Source organism: Spodoptera frugiperda, chromosome 1 (genome assembly GCF_023101765.2).
Source record: "Spodoptera frugiperda isolate SF20-4 chromosome 1, AGI-APGP_CSIRO_Sfru_2.0, whole genome shotgun sequence".
NCBI classification, from domain to species: domain Eukaryota; kingdom Metazoa; phylum Arthropoda; class Insecta; order Lepidoptera; family Noctuidae; genus Spodoptera; species Spodoptera frugiperda.
In genome coordinates this window covers 13,803,653-13,825,262 of record NC_064212.1, presented here as the reverse complement: position 1 = coordinate 13,825,262, position 21,610 = coordinate 13,803,653, and the positions used below count along the sequence as shown (strand labels likewise).

General features: G+C 36.4%; 1 protein-coding gene across 21 annotated transcripts in view; it reads right to left on the bottom strand.

Moving 5' to 3' along the window:
* LOC118273212 (voltage-dependent L-type calcium channel subunit beta-2) overlaps positions 1 to 21,610 on the bottom strand; it is a 161,864-nt gene that overhangs the window by 27,737 nt on the left and 112,517 nt on the right. For 3 of the 21 annotated variants that reach the window (XM_050701989.1, XM_050702602.1, XM_050702174.1), the window contains exon 1: positions 12,315 to 12,500. The exons of 9 other annotated variants lie outside the window; for them this stretch is intronic. In XM_050701989.1, the coding sequence (XP_050557946.1) occupies positions 12,315 to 12,350 (36 nt within the window). In that variant the 5' untranslated portion in view covers positions 12,351 to 12,500. Of the gene's footprint in view, positions 1 to 3,312; positions 3,491 to 12,314; positions 12,503 to 15,463; positions 15,608 to 21,610 lie in introns of those variants that run through there. 9 more of the 21 variants (XM_035590061.2, XM_050702092.1, XM_050702639.1 and 6 more) reach the window with 6 other exon arrangements.

Sequence of the window (21,610 nt, the reverse complement as noted above, 5' to 3'; positions counted from 1 at the left end):
TATATATGGGCAAATGAGCTGACAGATTACGTGAAGGTAAGTGACCAGTCGCTACACCAAGTTATAAGTGCGTTGTCGACATCTCCGGAGGTTATGCAAAATCTTTTAAACTGATATCTTCAACTCGCTAACTACATAAGAGTGAATATTATAGGCAATCCTGTTATTTATAAGGCTCGTAGGCCCACAGTCCAGGAAGGGACTACCATGGGTTGTTAATGTGGTTTGTGTTATACACTTTGACTTTTGATTTTTTTAAACGTTGCCCCGTAGAAAGACAGAAGACAGAAGAAAATACTAGATTTTCTTCGTCTTCGACAAACATACAAGTTCACATACACATGACACCCAGATCCGAAACAGCAATTTGTGGATCACACAAAGAGTTACTCCGTACATTAATCGAAACAGCAAAATTTATTTTTATTATTTTTAATTTAGTTTTAAAACAAGCAGACTATATGAATATAAATATTGTTAACAATAAATTCGTACAATAATTTATTATTTTCTGGTATACATTAAATTCTAACCAGAACTCCTGTGAGTCACATGCCACAAAAGAATAATGACTACACCTAATAGGAAGCGAGCTGGAACCTGGTTTATAACAGAATGTTTTACAAAATTATCTAAAATAGATAATGCATAAATATTCCATTGACTACGACCTAACGTAAGATAATAGATTATGATAGATAAGAACCATGATGTGATAAATTAATCACCTTTATCAGTGTTGAAGATTAATCAAGCTTTAGTGTCTGCATCTTAACAAGGTTGTGTTTAACATATGTGTACTGTTTCTTGTTTAACCTGTTATATGTCAGAACGCAGATCTACGCGAGACACAATATGTTTTCTATTTGGTCTACGTTTAAAGAATTACGCTAATTACATATATTTCACGAATATCGAACAACTTTGCATGGGTGCAATGGTGTTATATTATGCATGTATTATACATATAGACCTTTCTGTTGAATCACTCTACCTATTAAAAAAAAAATCCGCATGAAATTCCGTAGAAACACATAGGAACATAGGGACAGAGAAAGCGACTTTGTTTTATACTATGTAGTGATGTTTGAAGTACGGCTGTTATCAAAGTATCAACACCAATAGTCGATGACAATCCACTACTGGACTATGAGTCTCTTCTACACCATATGTTATAATCACTATGCCTTTTTTGAGGGGGGAAAATCATCCAATGACTTCTCTCGCCTTGGGCGAGGCGGGAGGGAGTGTCAGACTCTTACTGACTAAAAACCACCCCGTTCCTTCTCCTGCTTTGAACCGGAGCCCCGGTAAACCCGCTAGGTAGTCCGCAGCTCCGGATCAGGCAATCACTACACCTACCAGGCGATTTTTAGACTGCGCGGAAATAGCAGTTTAAACATCGATGTATGATACCTATATCGAAACATACGGCGCACATATTTGTAATTCACCTGTGAGTTTATATGTCAGTGAACCCTTTCTAACCCGTTGAACCGATTCCAATGGCTTTCAGTGTGAGTTCCTGTTCGGTATGTACAGTATACAGTCACAATTGGGGCAGCTAAGATAACATGTGGCGAATAAAGATGGAGGATTGATATAGAGTTTCCATACGAATTGATGTTGTGCCAGCATGTATAGTAGTTAGCTTAATTAAATTGAAAATGGAGAATTCTTCTTGGCATTTTAATTTTCAAAGTGTGTGGTATAGTTAAGACAATGTCAGTGCTTTAAGTGTAGGCAGAGCTGGCTTCATACATATAGGTATAAGAACTAAACCACCCACGTTATCACAAGACTTATTGTGACATTATGTACCTATTTATTTACTTGTAGGTAATTTATTTATTAAGTATGAGCTTATTAATTACGCAGTTAATATTATTGAAATATTTTAATGTATTTAGCTTTAGCTCTTAATACGGATTCGGGCATTGACCTTAATGTACAGAATCAAAAATCTATCATTCTCTTAAATTGAAAAATTCGCACACATGTTTATCTACGAATATACTGCACATATCACAGATATGAAAAGATCCATTTGCATGACAAAGAAATCTATTATTTCCATCTTACATTAATACAAAGCTATTGTTTAGAATATCTGTGAGCAATTACTTCCAAGACATGTTAAAACAATATACCACGAATTAGAGTGTTTTAAAAATACGTATGAAACATCAAAAAACACGTTAGTAAGAGTGACTCATAAAATAAAAGCGATTATTGTCGAAATTTCGTACAGTAACTTCGATGGAAGGAAATTGCCTACAAGTATGAGCAGAACCTATCAATTTATGTTTTATAATTAATGACTTTGTTAACACATACTGCTAATTACGTGATAATGCATAGTTAACAGATACTGGTGAGTGGTACTTGTTAATAATTTATTAGTAGAGAACCAGCAGTATAGGGTGTAAGTAGTAACCTTTCAATCTGTCTGTCTGTATGTATGTATGTTTAGAATGCTTTTACATTGTACGTCAGACCACAACATCTTTGTGTTTGAAACTTGTGTACTAGTTATAAATTGTACATTATTATTTGTAGTCCGGAACCCACAATTACCGTTTTAATATTGTTTGAACTACAATGTTAAACAAACATCACTAAAATATCCGAAATATCCAAAGTAAAACAAACAACATCTGGCCCTAACAAACAATATGTTGCTAATCGTTTCGTTAAAACAATGTAGAGGTGTATCACATGTAACACGTGCAACTATAATAGACTCCACGCTACACCTAATGTCAGACGAACAAACAAATAAAAACAGCGACTGTAAACGTAGTCGGAAATAGAGGGAATTTCTTAGAACAACTCTCGTCTGATGTACCAGATACAGACCAGACACACACGTACCTGTCCTCAGTAGCTGGCTAGTATCACACACTAATTTATGCATAACTCCAGGCCATATTTTCAAAACTTTATGAGCTTTGTAAACACTACTAGGAAGTGCAGTGAAAACCCTCGAGTGCAGTGTTTTCATAACAATTACTTCACAGAAATACCACTCCCTATGGATTCCTAACAACGATCGCAACAGGGCAGGGCCCAAACAGCACAGAAACGAACTGCATCGGTCCCGCCTCGAGCAAGTTATAGGTCACCGCCGACAGAGTGGCGGGCGGCGGTGCTTGCTACCCTTCAGGAGGCAATCAACAGAGCTGAAGACGCGTGTAAACAAATAAACAACATTATCAGCATTACGTAAACATTACGACATGGCGACCCTTATCATCAACAAGCCACAAATCAACACTTTGTTAGGCAACAACACAACACTTGCGCGCGCACCTGTGTAAACAACTTGTTGTACCCGTGCCCTTGGTTGTTGTACCCCATCATGTTACGACATGGCGGCAGGTGGTGGCCACTGCGGACCACCAGTGGGATCGCGTCGTGGTCGGCCGTGGTGGTAGCACATCGAGACTGCCACACTACCGTCCAACGCGACGGTCGCGAGCGAATAAGCCCGAATATCTCCGAGCTCGGAATCTCGAGCCCCCCTCGGATTGGCGGACTCTCCCCCGCCGTTAGGTGAATGGATGCGCGCGCACGGGTCTACTCCGGTTGACGAACCGTGTTGGGAGCAAGATTAGGGATTACAGCAAGTGGGTCACCTCAGATAATGGAGGGCCAATTGTTTCCAGCGTTGACAGTTGATGCGAGGCCCTCAATGGAGTTATGAAGTCAGGTCGACGGAGAGGGTTGGATCACTAGTCATTACTGACAGCTTGACGTTTCAGAGATCCACTCTCTGTTCATTTGGGTTAATATTGACAAACACAGTATGAAACGGCAGGATTGTTTACTAAGACCAAATTTGATGAGATTGGATTTCACATCTCCGGAAACTGAATCTATTTTGACAGCATAATTCAGGAAACATATTTTCTTTAGATTCCATCTGTTAACATAAGTTATTTGGCTTGTCTCACTAATGATGAAAAAATCTATCCTGAGATATAAACAGGCCAATTAGCGTACATTATAAAATGCTGGAGAACTTCAATTAACCAATACATTTGCAAACCCGAAATAAAATATTTTATGATGACACTAACACCCAATAAATTCTTAGATCTAAAGACATGGCATACTATAGTAAAATCCTGTTAAACGAACCTAGCTATGGTGACCTCACCATACCTATTTATAAAATGAAACAGCTACAAATAGCTCCTGAAACTTAATGTAAACATTATGCTGAAACTTAATCGACCAATATGTTGCTTAATGCAAAACTGGCAAAAGAAGGTCTATTTGGCTATTGTTATTATTAGTCATCACTATTTCAATATCGATTTATATTTTGTACTCAGCTAGACAAAACATCAATCATCTTTCAGACATAGCAAACACATTCGGAAAAGTAATCTGAATAGTTATATCTCGTCTAACATGGTCCAAAGAATTGATTATATTATCGCAGTATTAGATATTCCTGAAAGCCATTAATTCAGTCAACACGCAATGTCATAAACCGGGACTGAAGTCAAATTTACTGGCCTCCAACTCATATTTAACGGTAATCAATAAGGTACCAATTAAAATATTCCGGGACCAAATGATACTACGTCTGGTTCTGATTAGGTTAGTACCCAATGGTAGATACATGTTGCTTGTTAACTAACTGCCGCACGCAAAGACATTTAATGATTCCTTAGTAGGGACTTTGTATCGAAAAAAACTAATGACTAGGCTACGCCGTAAGTACATGTCTCTGGGTACGGCGGTAAGAAAGATTTTGGTACAAGGCCAAGAAAATCACATAGTGAGAGACTTTTCATTCAAGTCTTTATATTCTACGCTAAGTGATGGGGTATTTTGCATTTGATTTACTCAACCCTTAGTACTTATTATTTGGAAAATATGGTATAGCTTCGGAAAAACTACACCTATTTTTAACATCACTTGCAATATCATATAACATGACAAGGATATCCTTTTGGAAAATAAATATAAAGAGAGGAAAAACTAAACTGATTCACAAAAACACTATATCAATGCAAGCAAACCCGCGAGCAAGACCTAGTTCCTGAATGAATACTATTCCCCTTTCGCGGCTCCTTTATAATATGACAAAAGCTGATCTATTACAATTATAATAGAGTTCAATTTGACCTGACCTTGTGTCAACACCGACACCAACATTCCGCTATTGTCAAACGACAGACGTCTGACGCCGCTATTAGCTAAGTACGCTGAACTGCAACTGGTAATTTGAGTGCAAAAATGGATCTTATGCCTACGTAATAAGGATGATGTGTGTCTGTGTGGATGAGTACAGGAATATTCTGCAACTGGTAATTTGACTGCAAAAATGGATCTTATGCCTACGTAATAAGGATGATGTGTGTCTGTGTGGATGAGTACAGGAATATTCTGGCCCAGTATTGAGGAGCCCAAGGCCGGTATGTGAGTTCCGCATACAGTCGGTGAGTCACCGCTCTCGTCAGTAATAGCTATCGTTTTAATACTACGGTTTATGGCCATAACGGTTTTATTTTCATTGAAGATTCTCTTCTGGTTTATATGGCTGAAAGATTTTTTATTGCATTCCTTATAACATTTTTTTTGGGATAAGATTTATCATGAAAGATATTTAATTTATTTAGTGAACATTATTCTACAATATTTTTTATACTACATTTGTGTTTCAGTACAAGAAAATACGAAAATTATTTCCACTTCCATAAAAGACAGAAAACCCACTGAAAACAACCTCAGCTGAAGCAATTGAACTATAAAAAGCAATCGTTCTAACAATACACATTTATGTGATAAAATAATTCTATGTAAATACGCAAACGCCCACAAGCGGCGCGGCCTACGTATTCGCTACGCGCTCGTAGCGATTGCGTAGAGGTCGTAGCACTCGTAGCGCTCGTAGCAATGGCGCAGTGGCGTAGTGGCGAAGTGGCGTAGAACCGAGACTACGTGGGCATCGGGCAATTGACTGAAGTGTAGGAAGGGAAAGTTTCAGTTGTAAAGGAAAAAAAATGTTAAATGTTAAACAACGTTGAAGAAATTGATTATACTATCAAAATGCCAAATATTAGGTAGATACGGATTTTCAAAAACATTTATTTATTTTTTCGTAGTCATCAAAAATATAAATATGTTTCTATATCGAGTAGCGTATGTGTTATACATTAGTTTCAGTACTAAATATAGCTATCTGATAACACGTTAGTAACTATGATTGTGCAGTTGTAGCTTTTAAGAGCAATATTGCATTATCTTAGATACCTACATTGTCATAAATGCAATTCAGTCTATAAACCTTATCATCATGAATTTTGTAATCAAAGCCTGTAAAGGATTAAGGATCACGCAACGTATAAATAATATACGTGTTTTATAAATATTACAGAAAACTTTTAACTTTTTAATGTTAAGGTAGGTACTGTTCCAATACATCGTTCGACAAACCTAAACATTTTAGTTTACAATGAACGTATGTTTACAATTTTCCGTTCAATACACCCGTGTGTTCGTGTAAATTTCCCTTTATAAATATACAATAGCATGTATCGAGCTACACACACAAACACACGGCTCGTGGTACCAGGCCCTACAAGCGAGTACACTTTTATACAATTATCTGCACAAACTACATCGACTGGTCATTTAATAATTCCGTAACAGCATCTCCCACAAACCATCAATTTTCAACCTTACACCGTTGTAATACGACCCAAACGACCGCAGCAGAACATTACCAAAATATAACCTCGGAAGTGTTAAAGGAAAATGAATTCTAAGTCCATGTAAGAAGGGGTTATGATAATTTTGCGGTGTAAGTTGGTAGTTGGCATGCGGTAAAGTATTTGGGTTGGAATGTGAGTCTTGTTGTGAGGTGTATAAGGTTGGTGTTTGTTTGTTGTTGGTGGCGCATGCGCGGTGTATGGATCGATGTTGTCGCGCCGCGCCGGCGACGTCGTTGACCTACTTGCGGCAGACGCTCGCATCGCCGCGACACCCCGTGCGCTACACGACGGTGCCACTTTACTCTCTACTCTCTAGTCTACACACTTATGTCATGGGGTAAATATTGACGGGAATTATGCTTTGTTTATTATACATTATAATGACATGGCTTTCATATTAGGAGCATTCGATTGATATTAGTCAGATAGTTACGTATAGTGGGTTTCGATTTACGAGATAATGTATGCCAAAGATATTATTCTTTGGGATAAAAGCAGTTTGAAATTAATATAGAATTATTTACGAAAACTGCTTTATAGTTCTATTTAAATAGTCTTTTAAAGAATAAGTAAAATAATAAAACTCCAAATAATACCAACTAAAAGATTTTCATAAATTTTCTTTGAAAAAGCTCGCACAGTAACCGAGCGCGCGTACCACTTCCGCAATGAAACTCAGACACGCGCGCGCTCCATTACGCGCGCAGTTAGGGTCGACAACCGCTCCGCTCACGTTCAGCCAGCTATGTAACGAGTGCAGGTGTACATCGTTGTTGTTCTATCGCTACTGTATATTCTGTACAGCGTTTTGGAACACTTGGTATAGTGCTCTGATTTTACGAAATGCTTTTCTTGAAAATAAGGTTTCTGTTATCGTAGTCGGAATTTCAGGTTTATGTATCGAATCAAATATTTCAGTCCTTTTTCTTATACAAAGAATTATACATGACATTTAAACTTTGTGTTTAAAAACAAAAAAAGATACAAAAAGTAATTAAATGTATATGTTCTTATAGTATATTAGCACATACATACATTTCACGCCTTTCAGTATATTAGCACATACATACATTCAGGCAGTGATAATGGAACGCCAATCAAAAGATTATTTTGTATTATCAAATACAAATTTAAATCTCTAAGATAGGTAAATTACAATAAGATATTAGCAGAAAACTACAGTCAACATAATGGTACGTATCATAGAAATTTCTGCAAGTAAATATCAACTTTGTTCGTATATACTGAAAGATTACTTTTGATTATCAACATAATATATCTTCGGTAAGAGAGTTGTTTTCGATACGTGATATGGAAATGTTAGATTTCGTATTCTGTGTGTATACTCGGATGTAGAAGGAAAAGTCACTTAGAGGGGATAAATATCACTGCATATTGTGGTCGAATAATGTTATATTAGTTGTATCTGATAGGATTTTTCAAAAGATATTAGAATATTTGTAAAAGGCGAAGGTTTTGAGTTAAGGCTGTTTTAATATCTTCGATTAATAAATTTCAATAATATGTGTACTATGTCCTATCCATATGCTGATAGGAAAGTAATAATATGTATAAAATAATAAGTAAGAATTGTATACAACTAAACTAAAGTTCTTAGTTTAACTCTTAAGACTGTCAGATCTCCGAATAGTTTTCTTTGAATAGTTTTTATGTTTGATAGTTTAGAAAATTGATCTTACTACATAACAATTTTAGAGTACAAAGAGAAAAGAAGATATATAAAAATAAAATCTATTTTCCTCGATAAACTTGTTTATAAGCATCACGAAACAAGCCACAACACAACTTTCAATACACCCTCTACTCGTACAAAAACACCATAAAAACAAAATCCCCTTCCGCGAACACAAGCACGCACACTCATTTTCCCATGAGACACAAACAAAGAGTCGATTTTCCTATAAATACTTGAGTAAATATGACCAAAACGAAAATAAACAAGATCATTAAAAATATAGGCCGCCGAATAAATGGCAGTGTTGTGGGGCATGATCAAGTAGCTCGGGATATTCGAGGACGTGGGGTATGGTGACACTGCCGGCGGTAGCGATAGGAGCCTACATAAAGGCGTGGTGCCAGTTACAGCGACTAGCTGAAAGAAAGGAAAACAATGTATCTTCGAAATGTATGTCCGCAAATTACTGTAATAAGTTGTAAAATGAATATAAAGAGAGCAAAAAAGGTCTGCTATGATCGAGAACTAAGGTGTGAATAAAATAATTAACAGGAAATTCTAAAATAATTATCTGAGCGAAGCCTGGAGGGGACACTAGTGTTGTAAGAGTGAGCTCATTTTTCTGAGAAAGGAAGAATATTTAAGATTTGATTGCCAACAGTGTGTGATTCAGAGATCTTTAGAATCAGAAACTGTGAGTATTTATATATGTCCATGTAATTCATGACAAAATGTCTATTTATAAACAAAGTTTGTATTCATTCTTCAGAAATTGAAATCCAACCCAAGTAGATTTTAAATTGCCTATAAGATAAGCACAGTCACTAAATAAGTATCAAATAGAAATTACGCACAAATCTTAATTCGAAATTCCAAAAAAACTAAGATGTTCTGGGATAAAAAGGTACATTGAGAAATTGCTAATTATCATTAGTCTCCTAATGCTGCTAGTTATAAGACCCATTTATCCCACAAAACAAAAAGCATTTAAGAGAAAAAAAAGACCTTATTGGTATTTTTCTCTGGCACCAATACACTGCTGACAAGACAAACCCTTGGACAGCAAGGTCGCGGTCGCTGTGACCCCACTACTCCGAAATCACTGACTCCAAGGTTTATAAGAGGCCCTTATTCGAGGGTCCACTCCAACTGTGGCGATACGAGTATCTGAGGGTCTTTCAAAACATGGCCGAGGTCCAAGTGTTGCAGATATTGAGAGGGATATAATTAGATATTGTTAATTAGACAATGAAGTTTGGATTATATCACGGACACGCAAGGGATTGTTTTTGCACTCAATAAAAAGTTAATTATATACAAAAATATAATTAACAATATGATAAAAGAATTGTAGTTAACGATAAATAATGAAATAAAAAGTGTCAACTTTGTTTAATCTACATAATTATACAGGTTTGAACCTAGAACGAGTACTAGATTATTTGATCTCATAATTTATTTGAATAATGTATGTAGATACATGTGAATGTGGTGAAGTGTATGTATGTTAATGATTGTAATTTTGAAAAGCTTTTTGTAATCGACAGTCTTTATAGATATGTGTCTTGTAACAACAAAACCTCATTTTTTTTTTTAAATAAGAGGCAAACAAGCAGACTGACCACCTCACTGTAAGCGATTAGCACCGCCCATGGACACCTGCAATACCAGAAAAGTCACAGGTGCGTTGCGGTTCTGAATACGCTCGTTTCTTGAGGGTTTTAAGGTCGTTTCAGTTCGGAAATACCACATCATTCCACAGTTTTGCTGTGCTATCATTTATATGTATCACTAAACTAACCTAAATGAATTCCTTCGACATCTCGTTCATTTCATGTTTACGTCAATATACGCGCTGTGTACGGACGCTCGGTGTACCATAATGTACTTACACTACCTACAATCATGACTCACGCGCCATTCATGAAATTCAGGATTTTACATCACGCACGCATCGCCTGCCGTTACTGAAAACTGAACAACTTTGTTTAAGTAACGAACTTCGGTACACGCACGTATTTAATGGTATGTTGTGTTTTTATTCGATTACTGTACATTGTTGGTTGACCGGCAAAGGCATCCTTGCATGAGACTGAATTTCGATACTTGCGTTGGACAAAGTACTTTTTGATGACAGGGGAAACCTTCAAAAGGCACCTAGCTTTCTGGGGATAAAAGAATAGGGAGTGTGGGATTTTACCTCTCTAAAACCACACGTAAGCGACCCTCAGCATTTGTAAGGGGCACTGGATCCTGATAGACCTGCTTCGGAGCCCCTACGGTTATATAAAGTACCTTTCGCTCTAAAGCTCAATGGTTGTACTACTAAAAATTTGAAACCAGAGTCTAGACCAGACCAGAGTCTAAAATACCTCTGTCATAGTAAATTGACACAATAGTTGCTTTTCAGTTTTTAGTGTTAATTTTTTTCTATTATTGGTTTAGAGATACATCACTCTTCTATACTATAATATTATAAAGCTGATATATAATATTATAAAGATGAAGAGTTTGTTTGTTTGATTGTTTATTTTTTTGTTTGTTTGAACGCGCTAATCTCCGGAACTATTGGTCCGATTTGAATAATTCTTTTTGTGTTGGATAGTCCATTTATTGAGGAAGGCTATAGGCTATAAAACATCACGCTATGACCAATAGGAGCCGAGCAGAGCGGGTGAAACCGCGCGGAAGTAGCTAGTTATATTATAAATGTGAAAGTATGTGTGTTTGGATGTTTGTAAACGAGTATTTGTTTGTCAATCACGCTGAAACTACTGAACGGATTTCGATGTGGTATACAATACAGAAAGGGTATGACCTGACTTAGGTGATAGGATTAATCCCACTTATTATCCCACAGTAACACGGGCAAAACAGGAGCTAGTAAACAATATATTTTTTAGCCATATATTGCAGTATAGAAGCTGTAATTTTCAAACATAGTATAAACATACACATTCCACTATCATCAGTGGAGAAGCACATCCATATAAAAGTAATAACTTCTATTTACGTACCGCCTGCTGTAAACAAGCTTACAGTTATCTAAATCTCTGCTCTCAAGAGGATTTACACTGGATTCAATTATAACTGCAATATAATGCAATGTAATCGATAATGAACTATTAAATAAAACAATATTAAGATCTTGTTCGTGATTGTTCTAATATTAACTCATAGGAAGTGAACACTATGGGTAAGGTATGTTTTGCTCAAAAGTAAGTACTTCAAAAGAGCCCTTCTTCTCCTGGTTCTTAGTCCTTATATGAAGCTGGGTTCAGCACAATACATGTTATTTTTTTTATCTTTTCTGTTAGACGTGATCCCATCAGAAACTATTTCTAATTCATATCATTATTCACACAATCTATTCATCTCAATCTGACAATCTACTCAAATTAATAAACAAAATAGTCGAGGCAAGGCCATAAGCTTCCTGTTACACGCAAATTCCAGACCGAAACCGATCGAGTTCAAGTTCGTTCAAGCTCAAATATTTACCAAAGCACATACGTCATTACACTGACTTACAAATAATGAAAATAGCTGTTCAATAGATCTCATCAGCGTGTCTGTCTGCCAATGTAACATCGAGTAACACCCCGGCCCTGTTAGCATATTATAATAAATTCATGACGACGTAATGTGCTACTACAACTCACACAATAATTAACGTTTACGAAATTGGCAACACACAACTAATACCTGGCAACATTGTGGTGACACGTATACATAGTATTTGTTAGAAAAACTCGTAAAATTATGTGATTCATAATCATTCAGGAGGAGAGAATTTATGTAATAAACATGTTGTTAGGTAAGGTTGGGCTGCAACAGATGAGAAGGGTAACATAACCTAAAAAAATGGATTTCTGGTTGAATCTTACCCTCCGGAGTTTATATCGTTTAAAGTGAGGAGCCATGGTGGTTGAGCCTTTGTCATAAGTCGCACATTTCACTGTATATACACTTAACACTATCACTGTGGCAGTAACTAAGCGTGCATAATATTGTGATGATGACGGGCGCTCGACTGCGCGGCGGCTGCGCGCTAAAAATAATGGCGCGTATTGCGGGAGCCGCGGGATGTAGGCGACGACTTCGGATGGGAGATGTACAATGACTTGTCTACACAGTATTTTAAATGTTTTGATTTCTACTATTCGCAGCATATTGAAACATTTAACAAAAATATTCCGCTCTTCTCTTTCTACGTAACTGTATAGTTCTCCTAAATGTCCTTCGGGTCATTTGAGGTAAAACTTAGTGGTCTTAAAAAAATAGGAGTTGGGTTAAGATACTCTTGACTTTTCCTGAATTTCTCAGTAACGTACTGTTAACGTTCATTTGTAAACAAATTAATGTCAAAACAAAATTAATTTGTCTACATTCCAATTACACAAACATTGCACTTTTCAGTGATCAAGTAAAGACGACGTGTATAAAATACGACAATTTAACAGTATTTTCCATTAGTAAAACTTACCATAATGAAGTGTCATCAGCTACTGCTGTATATGCAACATTCTTGCCTTCAAATATCGATTTCCTGAATAAATAACCATTTCTAGGAAATATAGTTGTAGGGAAATTATTTACTATTAGGTACAAATTACTACGGCACGTGGAAAATTGCTTATGCATGTTTCTTTCTACAAAAGGCACAGCAAACTAAAGTGGGTTCGAGTTTTTCTTTGACTACCTTTAAAAGTATTATCTTTACAATTAACAGGTAGGGAAGTAAAAATTCTATTGACAGAATTCGTCTGATGAACGGAAATACACATACGAAGATACCCAACGGAATAAAGAGAGTGCTATTACATCTTTGTAGGCGTTGTATAGGCAAAATAGGTATGTATATATTAGGTTTAATTGACTGATAGAATCATCGTGTGAGTGAGGTTACTGGAGGCCCAATTATCCTCTCTCAAATCCCCAACAATCCTCAAATTTCTAACCCCAAAAGGTGACGCACTTGTAACGCCTCTGGTGTTTCGGGCGGCGCCCCATAGCTTACCATCAGGTGACACATCTTCTAGTTTACCGGCTTATCCCATAAAAAAAGAATCTCGCATATTACTTTTTTTATAGCTTTTTACTTTGCCCAAACAAAACGCAATGTAAACAAAACACTTCTTTACATTCGTACTCCCAAAACTATTTTCATATTACCAGAATATATTTTAACAACTTTAACTCTGCGCTCAAATACAACCATAACTCGTTGGTATAAAGTTGATATTCCCTTAAATGACGGCGTTGGTAATCTTGTAATTATGGATGGGACGTGGAAAGCCAATGGTTCCGCTTCATACGGCATTGATCTGTCAAAGAGTAGCTGGCAAGTGATGCTATTGTCTTATCATTTAATTATACATTACGTACTTTTTATGTATCTGTTGCGTCTAGCTCGGTACATGTGCACCGAGGTGTGTAGGAAGGTTTTGTTTATGTAAGGGTGGTCCAGTGGAGCGGCTGCTATGTAACGCGTAGAAGGTTCCAATTCCCTCACGGAAAATTTCGTTATGTGATTTACAAATTGTTGTTTTGGGGCTCAAGTCTAGGTGTGATGTGAGGTGTATGTGTTTGTAAACGCATCCATGGCAATAAAAAATAATGATGTATAGAAACTCTTTAAAGGAATTATCTGTCATTACGAACTCCGAAAAAAAAGTCAAATAAATAAGTAGGTACTTAATTTATCCAAGCTAGAATTGAATCCCGACATCTTATACTCGGCAAAATACTTGTGCTCACTTTGCTATCGACGCAGTCACTAAGCGCTTATCGGGAAAAGTTTTTCCTAAACTTAATTCATGAACAGTGCTGCCCTCTAGTTGAAACTAGCAGGCATTAGTCGTAGCTGTGCGCTGCAAACAAGTTTGGCCTTGTTTCACCGAAAGCTCGGTTCTAAGTTTATACATACGACCGCTAGGTGGCGTTTTACTCACTCATGTTGTAGTTAGAGTAAAAGTAAGTAGATGGCGCTAGTGGTAACTAACAAAATAAAACTGAAAAATCACAGTTTTTCACAACAATTTTGATGAAAATATAAAATTAATAAACCGTTTTAAACATCTGAAATATAATTTACAAGGCAAATAAATCACGATAACTGAGGCGATAATATTTTGTATAAAACAGAAATTAAAGTCGAATTTATGTCCGCAAAGCATATCTCATAAGTCCATCAATAAAATTCAGTTGATAATTAATGAATGAAGTGAAAAATATGAAGAAGTTATTATATTGGAGGCGAGCCAGATTAATATAAAGTGTTCACTCAGACGAAACAGTAGGCGATGTGTCGTAGGTAACATTTGCGCAATAGTAACATGAAATTAAATAATACTGGAGCAAAACAAAATAGTTTTTTACACATTTTAGTTATTGGCTTGTCGCCCGGGGCCCGTAGCGGAGCGGCGTCTGAATTGCAACGTTGATTGAATCCCCACATTATTTCTATGACCCATTTTTCACGGATATTTTTATTATATTTTCCTGTAATATTTTATGTTGTTTACGCGATCGCTGTTCATTAAAATGAAGCTGATTTTTATGGATTGTTTTGCGTTTATTGTTTGATATTATCTGTTATATCTGCGGCCGTGGCGCCTGCGGTAACGCGTGCTGGCTGCTGTAAGATTGATGCTCGTAAATGTGGTTGTAACAACTTCGAAAACAAATGAATATGGAAACATTTGTGGTGTTTCTTAGCATGCAATGTTTGTGTATGTTTACTTGTTTGTGGCTTATTTTAGGTAGTAGGTATAAGGTACAAAAAAAATCCCAGTAGTAGCACGGAGTCTGGAATTGCGCCCAGTATATGGCAATAGGCTTTCCCATATTACATGGGACTTATAACACAAATGGTGAAAAGTGGGTGTAGATTGTATAGCGGCATTACGTGCCGTAACGTTCACCTCTGCCTACCCCTTCGGGAATAAAAGGAGTGACGTTACATAATAAGGTACAAATTTCTTTAGTAAGTAATTTATATCAATAGGTAATGTTGTGTAGCTAAAATTCCTACCTGATCTGAAGATTCACTGGAACCCATTTCTACTGCCTGGGTGTTCATCACTACATAACTGCTACGTAAGTAGCCTAAATAGGCATTTAGTCGCCACACATCACATACATATTGCACAGCATTTAGAACATAAACTATCACTGCACGTAACAAGATGTTTTGGAACCAGTTAATAACAGATATATTGATCATCACAAACACTGGTTAACCTTACTAACGTCTAACTAATGTACAAAAAGTATTTGAGAGTAGTTTTGAAAAAATTAATCTGTATGTACCTACATTTTAGTATTCATTTCGAATATATCATTTTTAGTAGTAAAATGTAACGAAGTTTTTGCAAGTACATAGATAGTAGTTGTAGATGAACCATAATAAGATACCGTGGCTTTCAGCAGGAGTTGGAGCAGGGTGGTTTTTAGTCAATAAAACTCTGTCGCACGCCTCATCCAGGGCGAGAGAGGTCATTTGATGATTTTTCATATTAAAAGTAGAAAGTAATTTCGACTGCACGGATGGGAAAGTAGCTGGGCAGCCGGCTGCCACGTAAGGTGTAGCAAGTTCGTTTCTCGCAAGGACCAACAAAAATGTGTGTGATCTACAAATTGTTGTTTTGAGTCTGGGTGTCATGTGTATGTGAACTTATACATTTATAAACGCACCCACGACACAGGAGAAAATCCTAGAGTGGGGCAACGTTTAATTAAAAAAAAATATATAGTAATTAGACGTAGTTACATTTACCTTATAACAGAAGACCAGTTTAAATCACCTACACCTCGAAATATCAATTAACGCATATATGGTACCTACAGCTAGAAAAAGAACGCATTATTCTGTCTCGTGTTCCCGTGTCACCACGAACGTTCACCTATGTAGGTACCTACCCACTTATACAGGGTGTAACAAAATACCCATATACATCAAGAAGCACTGAAGAATACAGGTTTAATAGAATCTCTACACAAAGTTTCAGCCTAAAATTCGTTTAAAAAAAAATTGGTACCAAATTCTTGATGTCGTATGATTCTTGATTTTAAATCATACAAACGTGTCACAACACTACAGGGGTCGAGACATTTCTTCTGTAAATCTGATCGCCTAGTACCTATCTACCTAATTTTGATTAATTATTTAATTTTCATTCGCGCGGCGGCGACGATGCGTACGTAGGTACATTAGACGCTTTGTTTGCCTAGTACCTGTATGCTAAAATTTGCCTAAATATTAAAATGAAAAATTTATTTAACTTACATTTTTAAAGATATGGTTCGATGTGACTACCGTGATAGTGAATACACAACACACTTTTGCTAGCTTGTAAAACAAATCTCAATCACAATCACAACAATATCAAACACCTTCTGAATGCTACGTTAAATCTTCTCTCTTACAAACACTGTTACAATACCAACGAAAGATAATTCAACTCCACATTAAAGAAATTGATAATATTTTTTCGTAAAACTAAAATTCTAATATTTTTCCGAAATACCGTACTGAGATGACTGAAACGTTCATGATGACAATATTATGTCAACCCTGACAACTAGGGCTGGCGATCTGAGATCTTCTTCCCGCGAACCAAAAAGGTTGATACCTATTTTAAATCGGTTCACATTATTATTGAATCGGTAATGTAAATTAGATTAGGAATGATATTTCTATGTATTCCACTGTAAAGAAATGCATTGAATAGTAGCCAATTAAAATACAACATGTGTGTTTATCTATTAATTTAATCAAATACGTATTTTAGAAATAAACGTCGAATTTGACTACAGGCTCTTATTAGCCCTGAAAAAGTTAACAACTTAGCCTTAGTTTACAAGTAACTAATGTAGTTACAAATAATATTAGATTTTTACAGTGTCCTTTTAACTATTATGAAATACATCGAACCAAGAACGATAAATCGTATTTTCTTTAAATCGGTTTCTTTCGGAGCGAGTCCCCCATCATCAATGACAATTCCTATGTACAGAGAGAGGGAAACATCCAAAGAGAGTAGCCAACAGACGATGACAACATTTCCATCTCTCTCACATAATACACTCAAGCAACGCGTGCGACTGGGAAACAAGATTTTATCGTATTTAATATGAAATTAGGGATCTGTGAGTGCGCAACCGTTTTCCAATTTATGTAATGACAATTCTCGTTTCTTATGGATTCCTAGTACTTTTGCATGTTAACTAAACTAAGCTGCTGAGTTTTTCGTAAAATTTTGTCTATCTATCTGTAAATTCTGTCGATAATTTAATTAAAATGAAGAACGGAACCCCCAGTGAGTTTATTTGTACTAGGAGACACATAATTTGCTTAGAATTGATGTTTAGGGTTCAAATATTACGATATGAAATCCTTTTTCGTAGCGTCTTCAATTATTGTAATAACAATTCTCGTTTCTTATGGGTTCCTAGTATTTTTACATGTTTTTCTCATTAAGACTAAGCTAATTTGCTGAGTTTTTTTTTAAATTCTGTCAATCTCTCTAAACGCCTCCAAGTAAAAACGTTTATTAAAAAAATATTCAAGAACGGAACCCACTGGGAGTTTTTTGTACTAGGACACACATAACTTGCATAGAATTGATATTTAGGGTTCAGTTGAACACAATATTATGATATGTAACCCTTTTTCGTAACGTCTTCAATGTATGTAATAACAATTCTCGTTTCTTATGGGTTCCTGGTACTTTTGCATGTTTTTCTCATTAAGACTAGGTAAGGTAGGTAAGAGTAGGAGGTACCCACCCACAACAGAGAGATAGGAGACAGAGATTGACAGAAGTTCACGAAAAGCTCAGCAAGTTAGTTTAGTCTTAATGAGAAAAACATGCAAAGGTAGATTACTTCACTCATTTGTTTGAGACCATCTTATCCAAGTAAAACAAAAAAAAAAAATGGTATCTCTTTGTATCACGTAAAGATCAGACAGGTACCTAATTATTTCATATCCTTACGGATACCCTTGTCTATGTACTTAGCGTAATTTAAAATTGGTGCGGGTCGCACGATTCGCATAAACGGACACATATGCGGCCGACGAGATTTTCTTTTACAAATGCCCGGTGCTTGTACTCGCTCGAGGTTTTGACTTAGTTTGTCTACATACATATTCTTTGTTTTTTATGAAAACCTTTCTTCTTAAAACAATTTTTACGAAGAAAAAAAAATGTTACGAAAAATAAATATCCGGAACCCATTTTTCATTTATTCGAAGAAATACCAGGAGTAAGGGTTTTGATTTTATTTAAGTACATTGAGTGCACTTGCACTAATACCGATCAGCTGATTTCTTGCAAGTGATGTAATGATTTCATTTCCAAATGTAGGATTTCATGTATCTTATGTATTGGAAAAATTCATAACTTCGTTCCATGCAAACATGAGTTTAAAAACCCTTCCCGTATAGTTTGTTATGTTATCTAGAAACCGTGCACTTGATGTGTATACCCCCTTTTTGTTACACGTTGTATAAAATAAGGCAGATATATATAAACAGCAAGTTAACCAAATATGTCGGCGGGTGAACGACTCGGGTCTATTTCGGACTTAATAACTACAGCAAAAGGAACGACTTGTCTTTGCGTCCGTCGCACTTACTTGTGAATGGGTTCAATATTGTGTCTGATTGGTTTACGAATTATTTCTATGGAATTAGGATTGCTTTGGGTTTTGATTTTGATGTTCTTAGTTATTGGATTGAGTCTGGATTTGGGTCTTACATAAGCTTATTACCCATTATAATATAAGAGCTAGGACCTAGGACTTCTGAACTAGGGAACGAAAGGCAGCTATGAGGAAAAAAACAGAACCCGAGAGATATGATTCCTCGGTTTTTGAATTCTAAAAATCTGCCAGATATGACAATGAGATCACCTCCTAATTATTAGGACTCATAAAATACCTGGTGAAAAGTGAATACTTACTTTGCCCAACTCTTTCAGTTTTAATGGTTAGCATTACCAACTACTTGTTTCTGTTTTTGTTTTTTAATTTTAAGGCTTGATATAACATTTATAATGTAGCTGACCACATAAGTAGCAAAACCTACAACTCCTGTCTACTATATGTTTTCAGGGAAAAGCAGTCACAACATACCAAAGAAAATTTGCTACCATACTGGCATCGAAACTACTGCTCAGCAGTCGTCCCATAGTAAAGTATAGCAAAATATATGATTATGACAAATATCAAAGTAAAAGTACATGCGTACGCGCAGGGCTAGTGCGTCGGCGGCGTGGGCGCAATAATTAAGTACACTGTAAATTTTTATTGTTACAACTCCAGTATTTATAGCAACTCGTAAAAAGTAGTGTTTCTAAAATTGTTTGGATTTGTCGCAACTTCTGACGACATATAAAAATGTGTTTGTTATCATGGAAAATACCCAGTTTTATATAAAAAACAATTTATCATAGATGAAATAATAACAATTATTTATAAGTACCAAAGTCTATCTTAATTGGTAGCAGAATAGTACCAAATACCGGTATCCCATCTGCAAACCTATGTGTGTATGATTCAGGTACTTTTCCCATCCTATGTTCTAGATGAATCACGTGCCTTCTTATTATTTTGGGTTTAGTACTTTTGAATTATCATAGAATAAAAATTGTTCATAGTTAGGTCCTAAATTAAAAAAAATATTCTAATGGAAAACTTCTAAATTGAGGAAAATCCCTTTGCTACAGTTACTGTAAATTATAAACAAAAAATACCAATAAAACAGCAAAACTATTTGCAAAATCAAATGAGACAAAACGAGTCCTAAATCACCAAAACGCGGATCCTAAAGTACCAAGTACCAACGTGAAATGTAAACGCGCCGCACGCGCAGAAAAGAAAACAAGAGCATGTTCTTATCCGCCGGTTACATCCTATCTATTAACATTTCCTCACGACAAGTGCCATGGCGAGGGGCGACGCGACGCCATGACACCTCTATTTCGAGATCGCTGCAATAACAGTACCGATGGTATTTTTATTACTCACTCCAGTTTATTTCAGTTACAATTTGACAAAATAAAAATAAGAAGGGCCCGCGTTGGCGGCGTAATGCGACACTCTGTTCTGTTTACATTGAACGCTGAGCTCCTTAACAAGTTCACAAGCTTCGAACACAACTGTCAATGGATAACGTTTTCAGTTTTCAACCAGTGGCCCTTTAATGAGAGTGCGTTCACCTCAAGTGGAGTAAATGCATGCGTTTTTGGAAACAGGAACGAGACGTTTCCGTGTTTAAGATTTTCTTTCATATGAGTGGAACATTTCAATCTTATTTTTGTTTACTCTCAACGTACGCGTTTTATTTTTCTGCTATTTTTTTCTTTTAACTACGTCTTCAACTGGAAAATAGATTTGATAGCATGTCGAGCGAGAAACTCTTATGCTCTATTTATCTGTACGTATTCTATTCTAGGATATAGATAGAAGGGGATTATGTAGCTTGTCAAGTGAAGTCATCGTAGATAAACATGAAGTATTTTAGTCCTAGATCCCCCTACTTATACAGTATAGACTCTGGTGCGAGCCTACCAGCACGGCTCAGGGTGACAAACTATCGGTGAGATTTACGACCGCATAAATCAGTTTAAAAACCCTTACACCTGTTGATTTGCTTTCCAAACTAAGAAGTAATGCGATATAAAAGTAACCGTCAATGTAAGTATCAGATAAAACCGATACAAAGAGCATTTAAAATAGATATCGTGCTCAGTGATAAGGCCGCGCCGCACCCCGCAACACCAAACAAAAAGTGGAAGAATCCAGAGAATTTTACATAAAATTAACATTTATGAACGCAATAAAATGCCGAACAGCACTAAACAGCCGACGGAGGCGCTTCCACGATACTTAGGGCGATACAATCGCGGCGAGATATAAACACGCCAACTTATAAATTTAACACCTGTCTGCCTGTCAAAACTATTGTTTATTGGCCGTGTATATCGCTGGCGCTACGTAGTCTTCATACATTACCACTTGGGTTAATGGTGGCACGGTAAGTTGTAAAAGAAAGTCGGCAATGTTGTGGTTAGGGTGTCGTTGTGATCGCGTGGATACCGGCGCGCACGCAAACGGCACGCCGACCGCAGCGCAGAACTTATTTCCGCTAAATAATTGCCAGTCATCAAGAGTT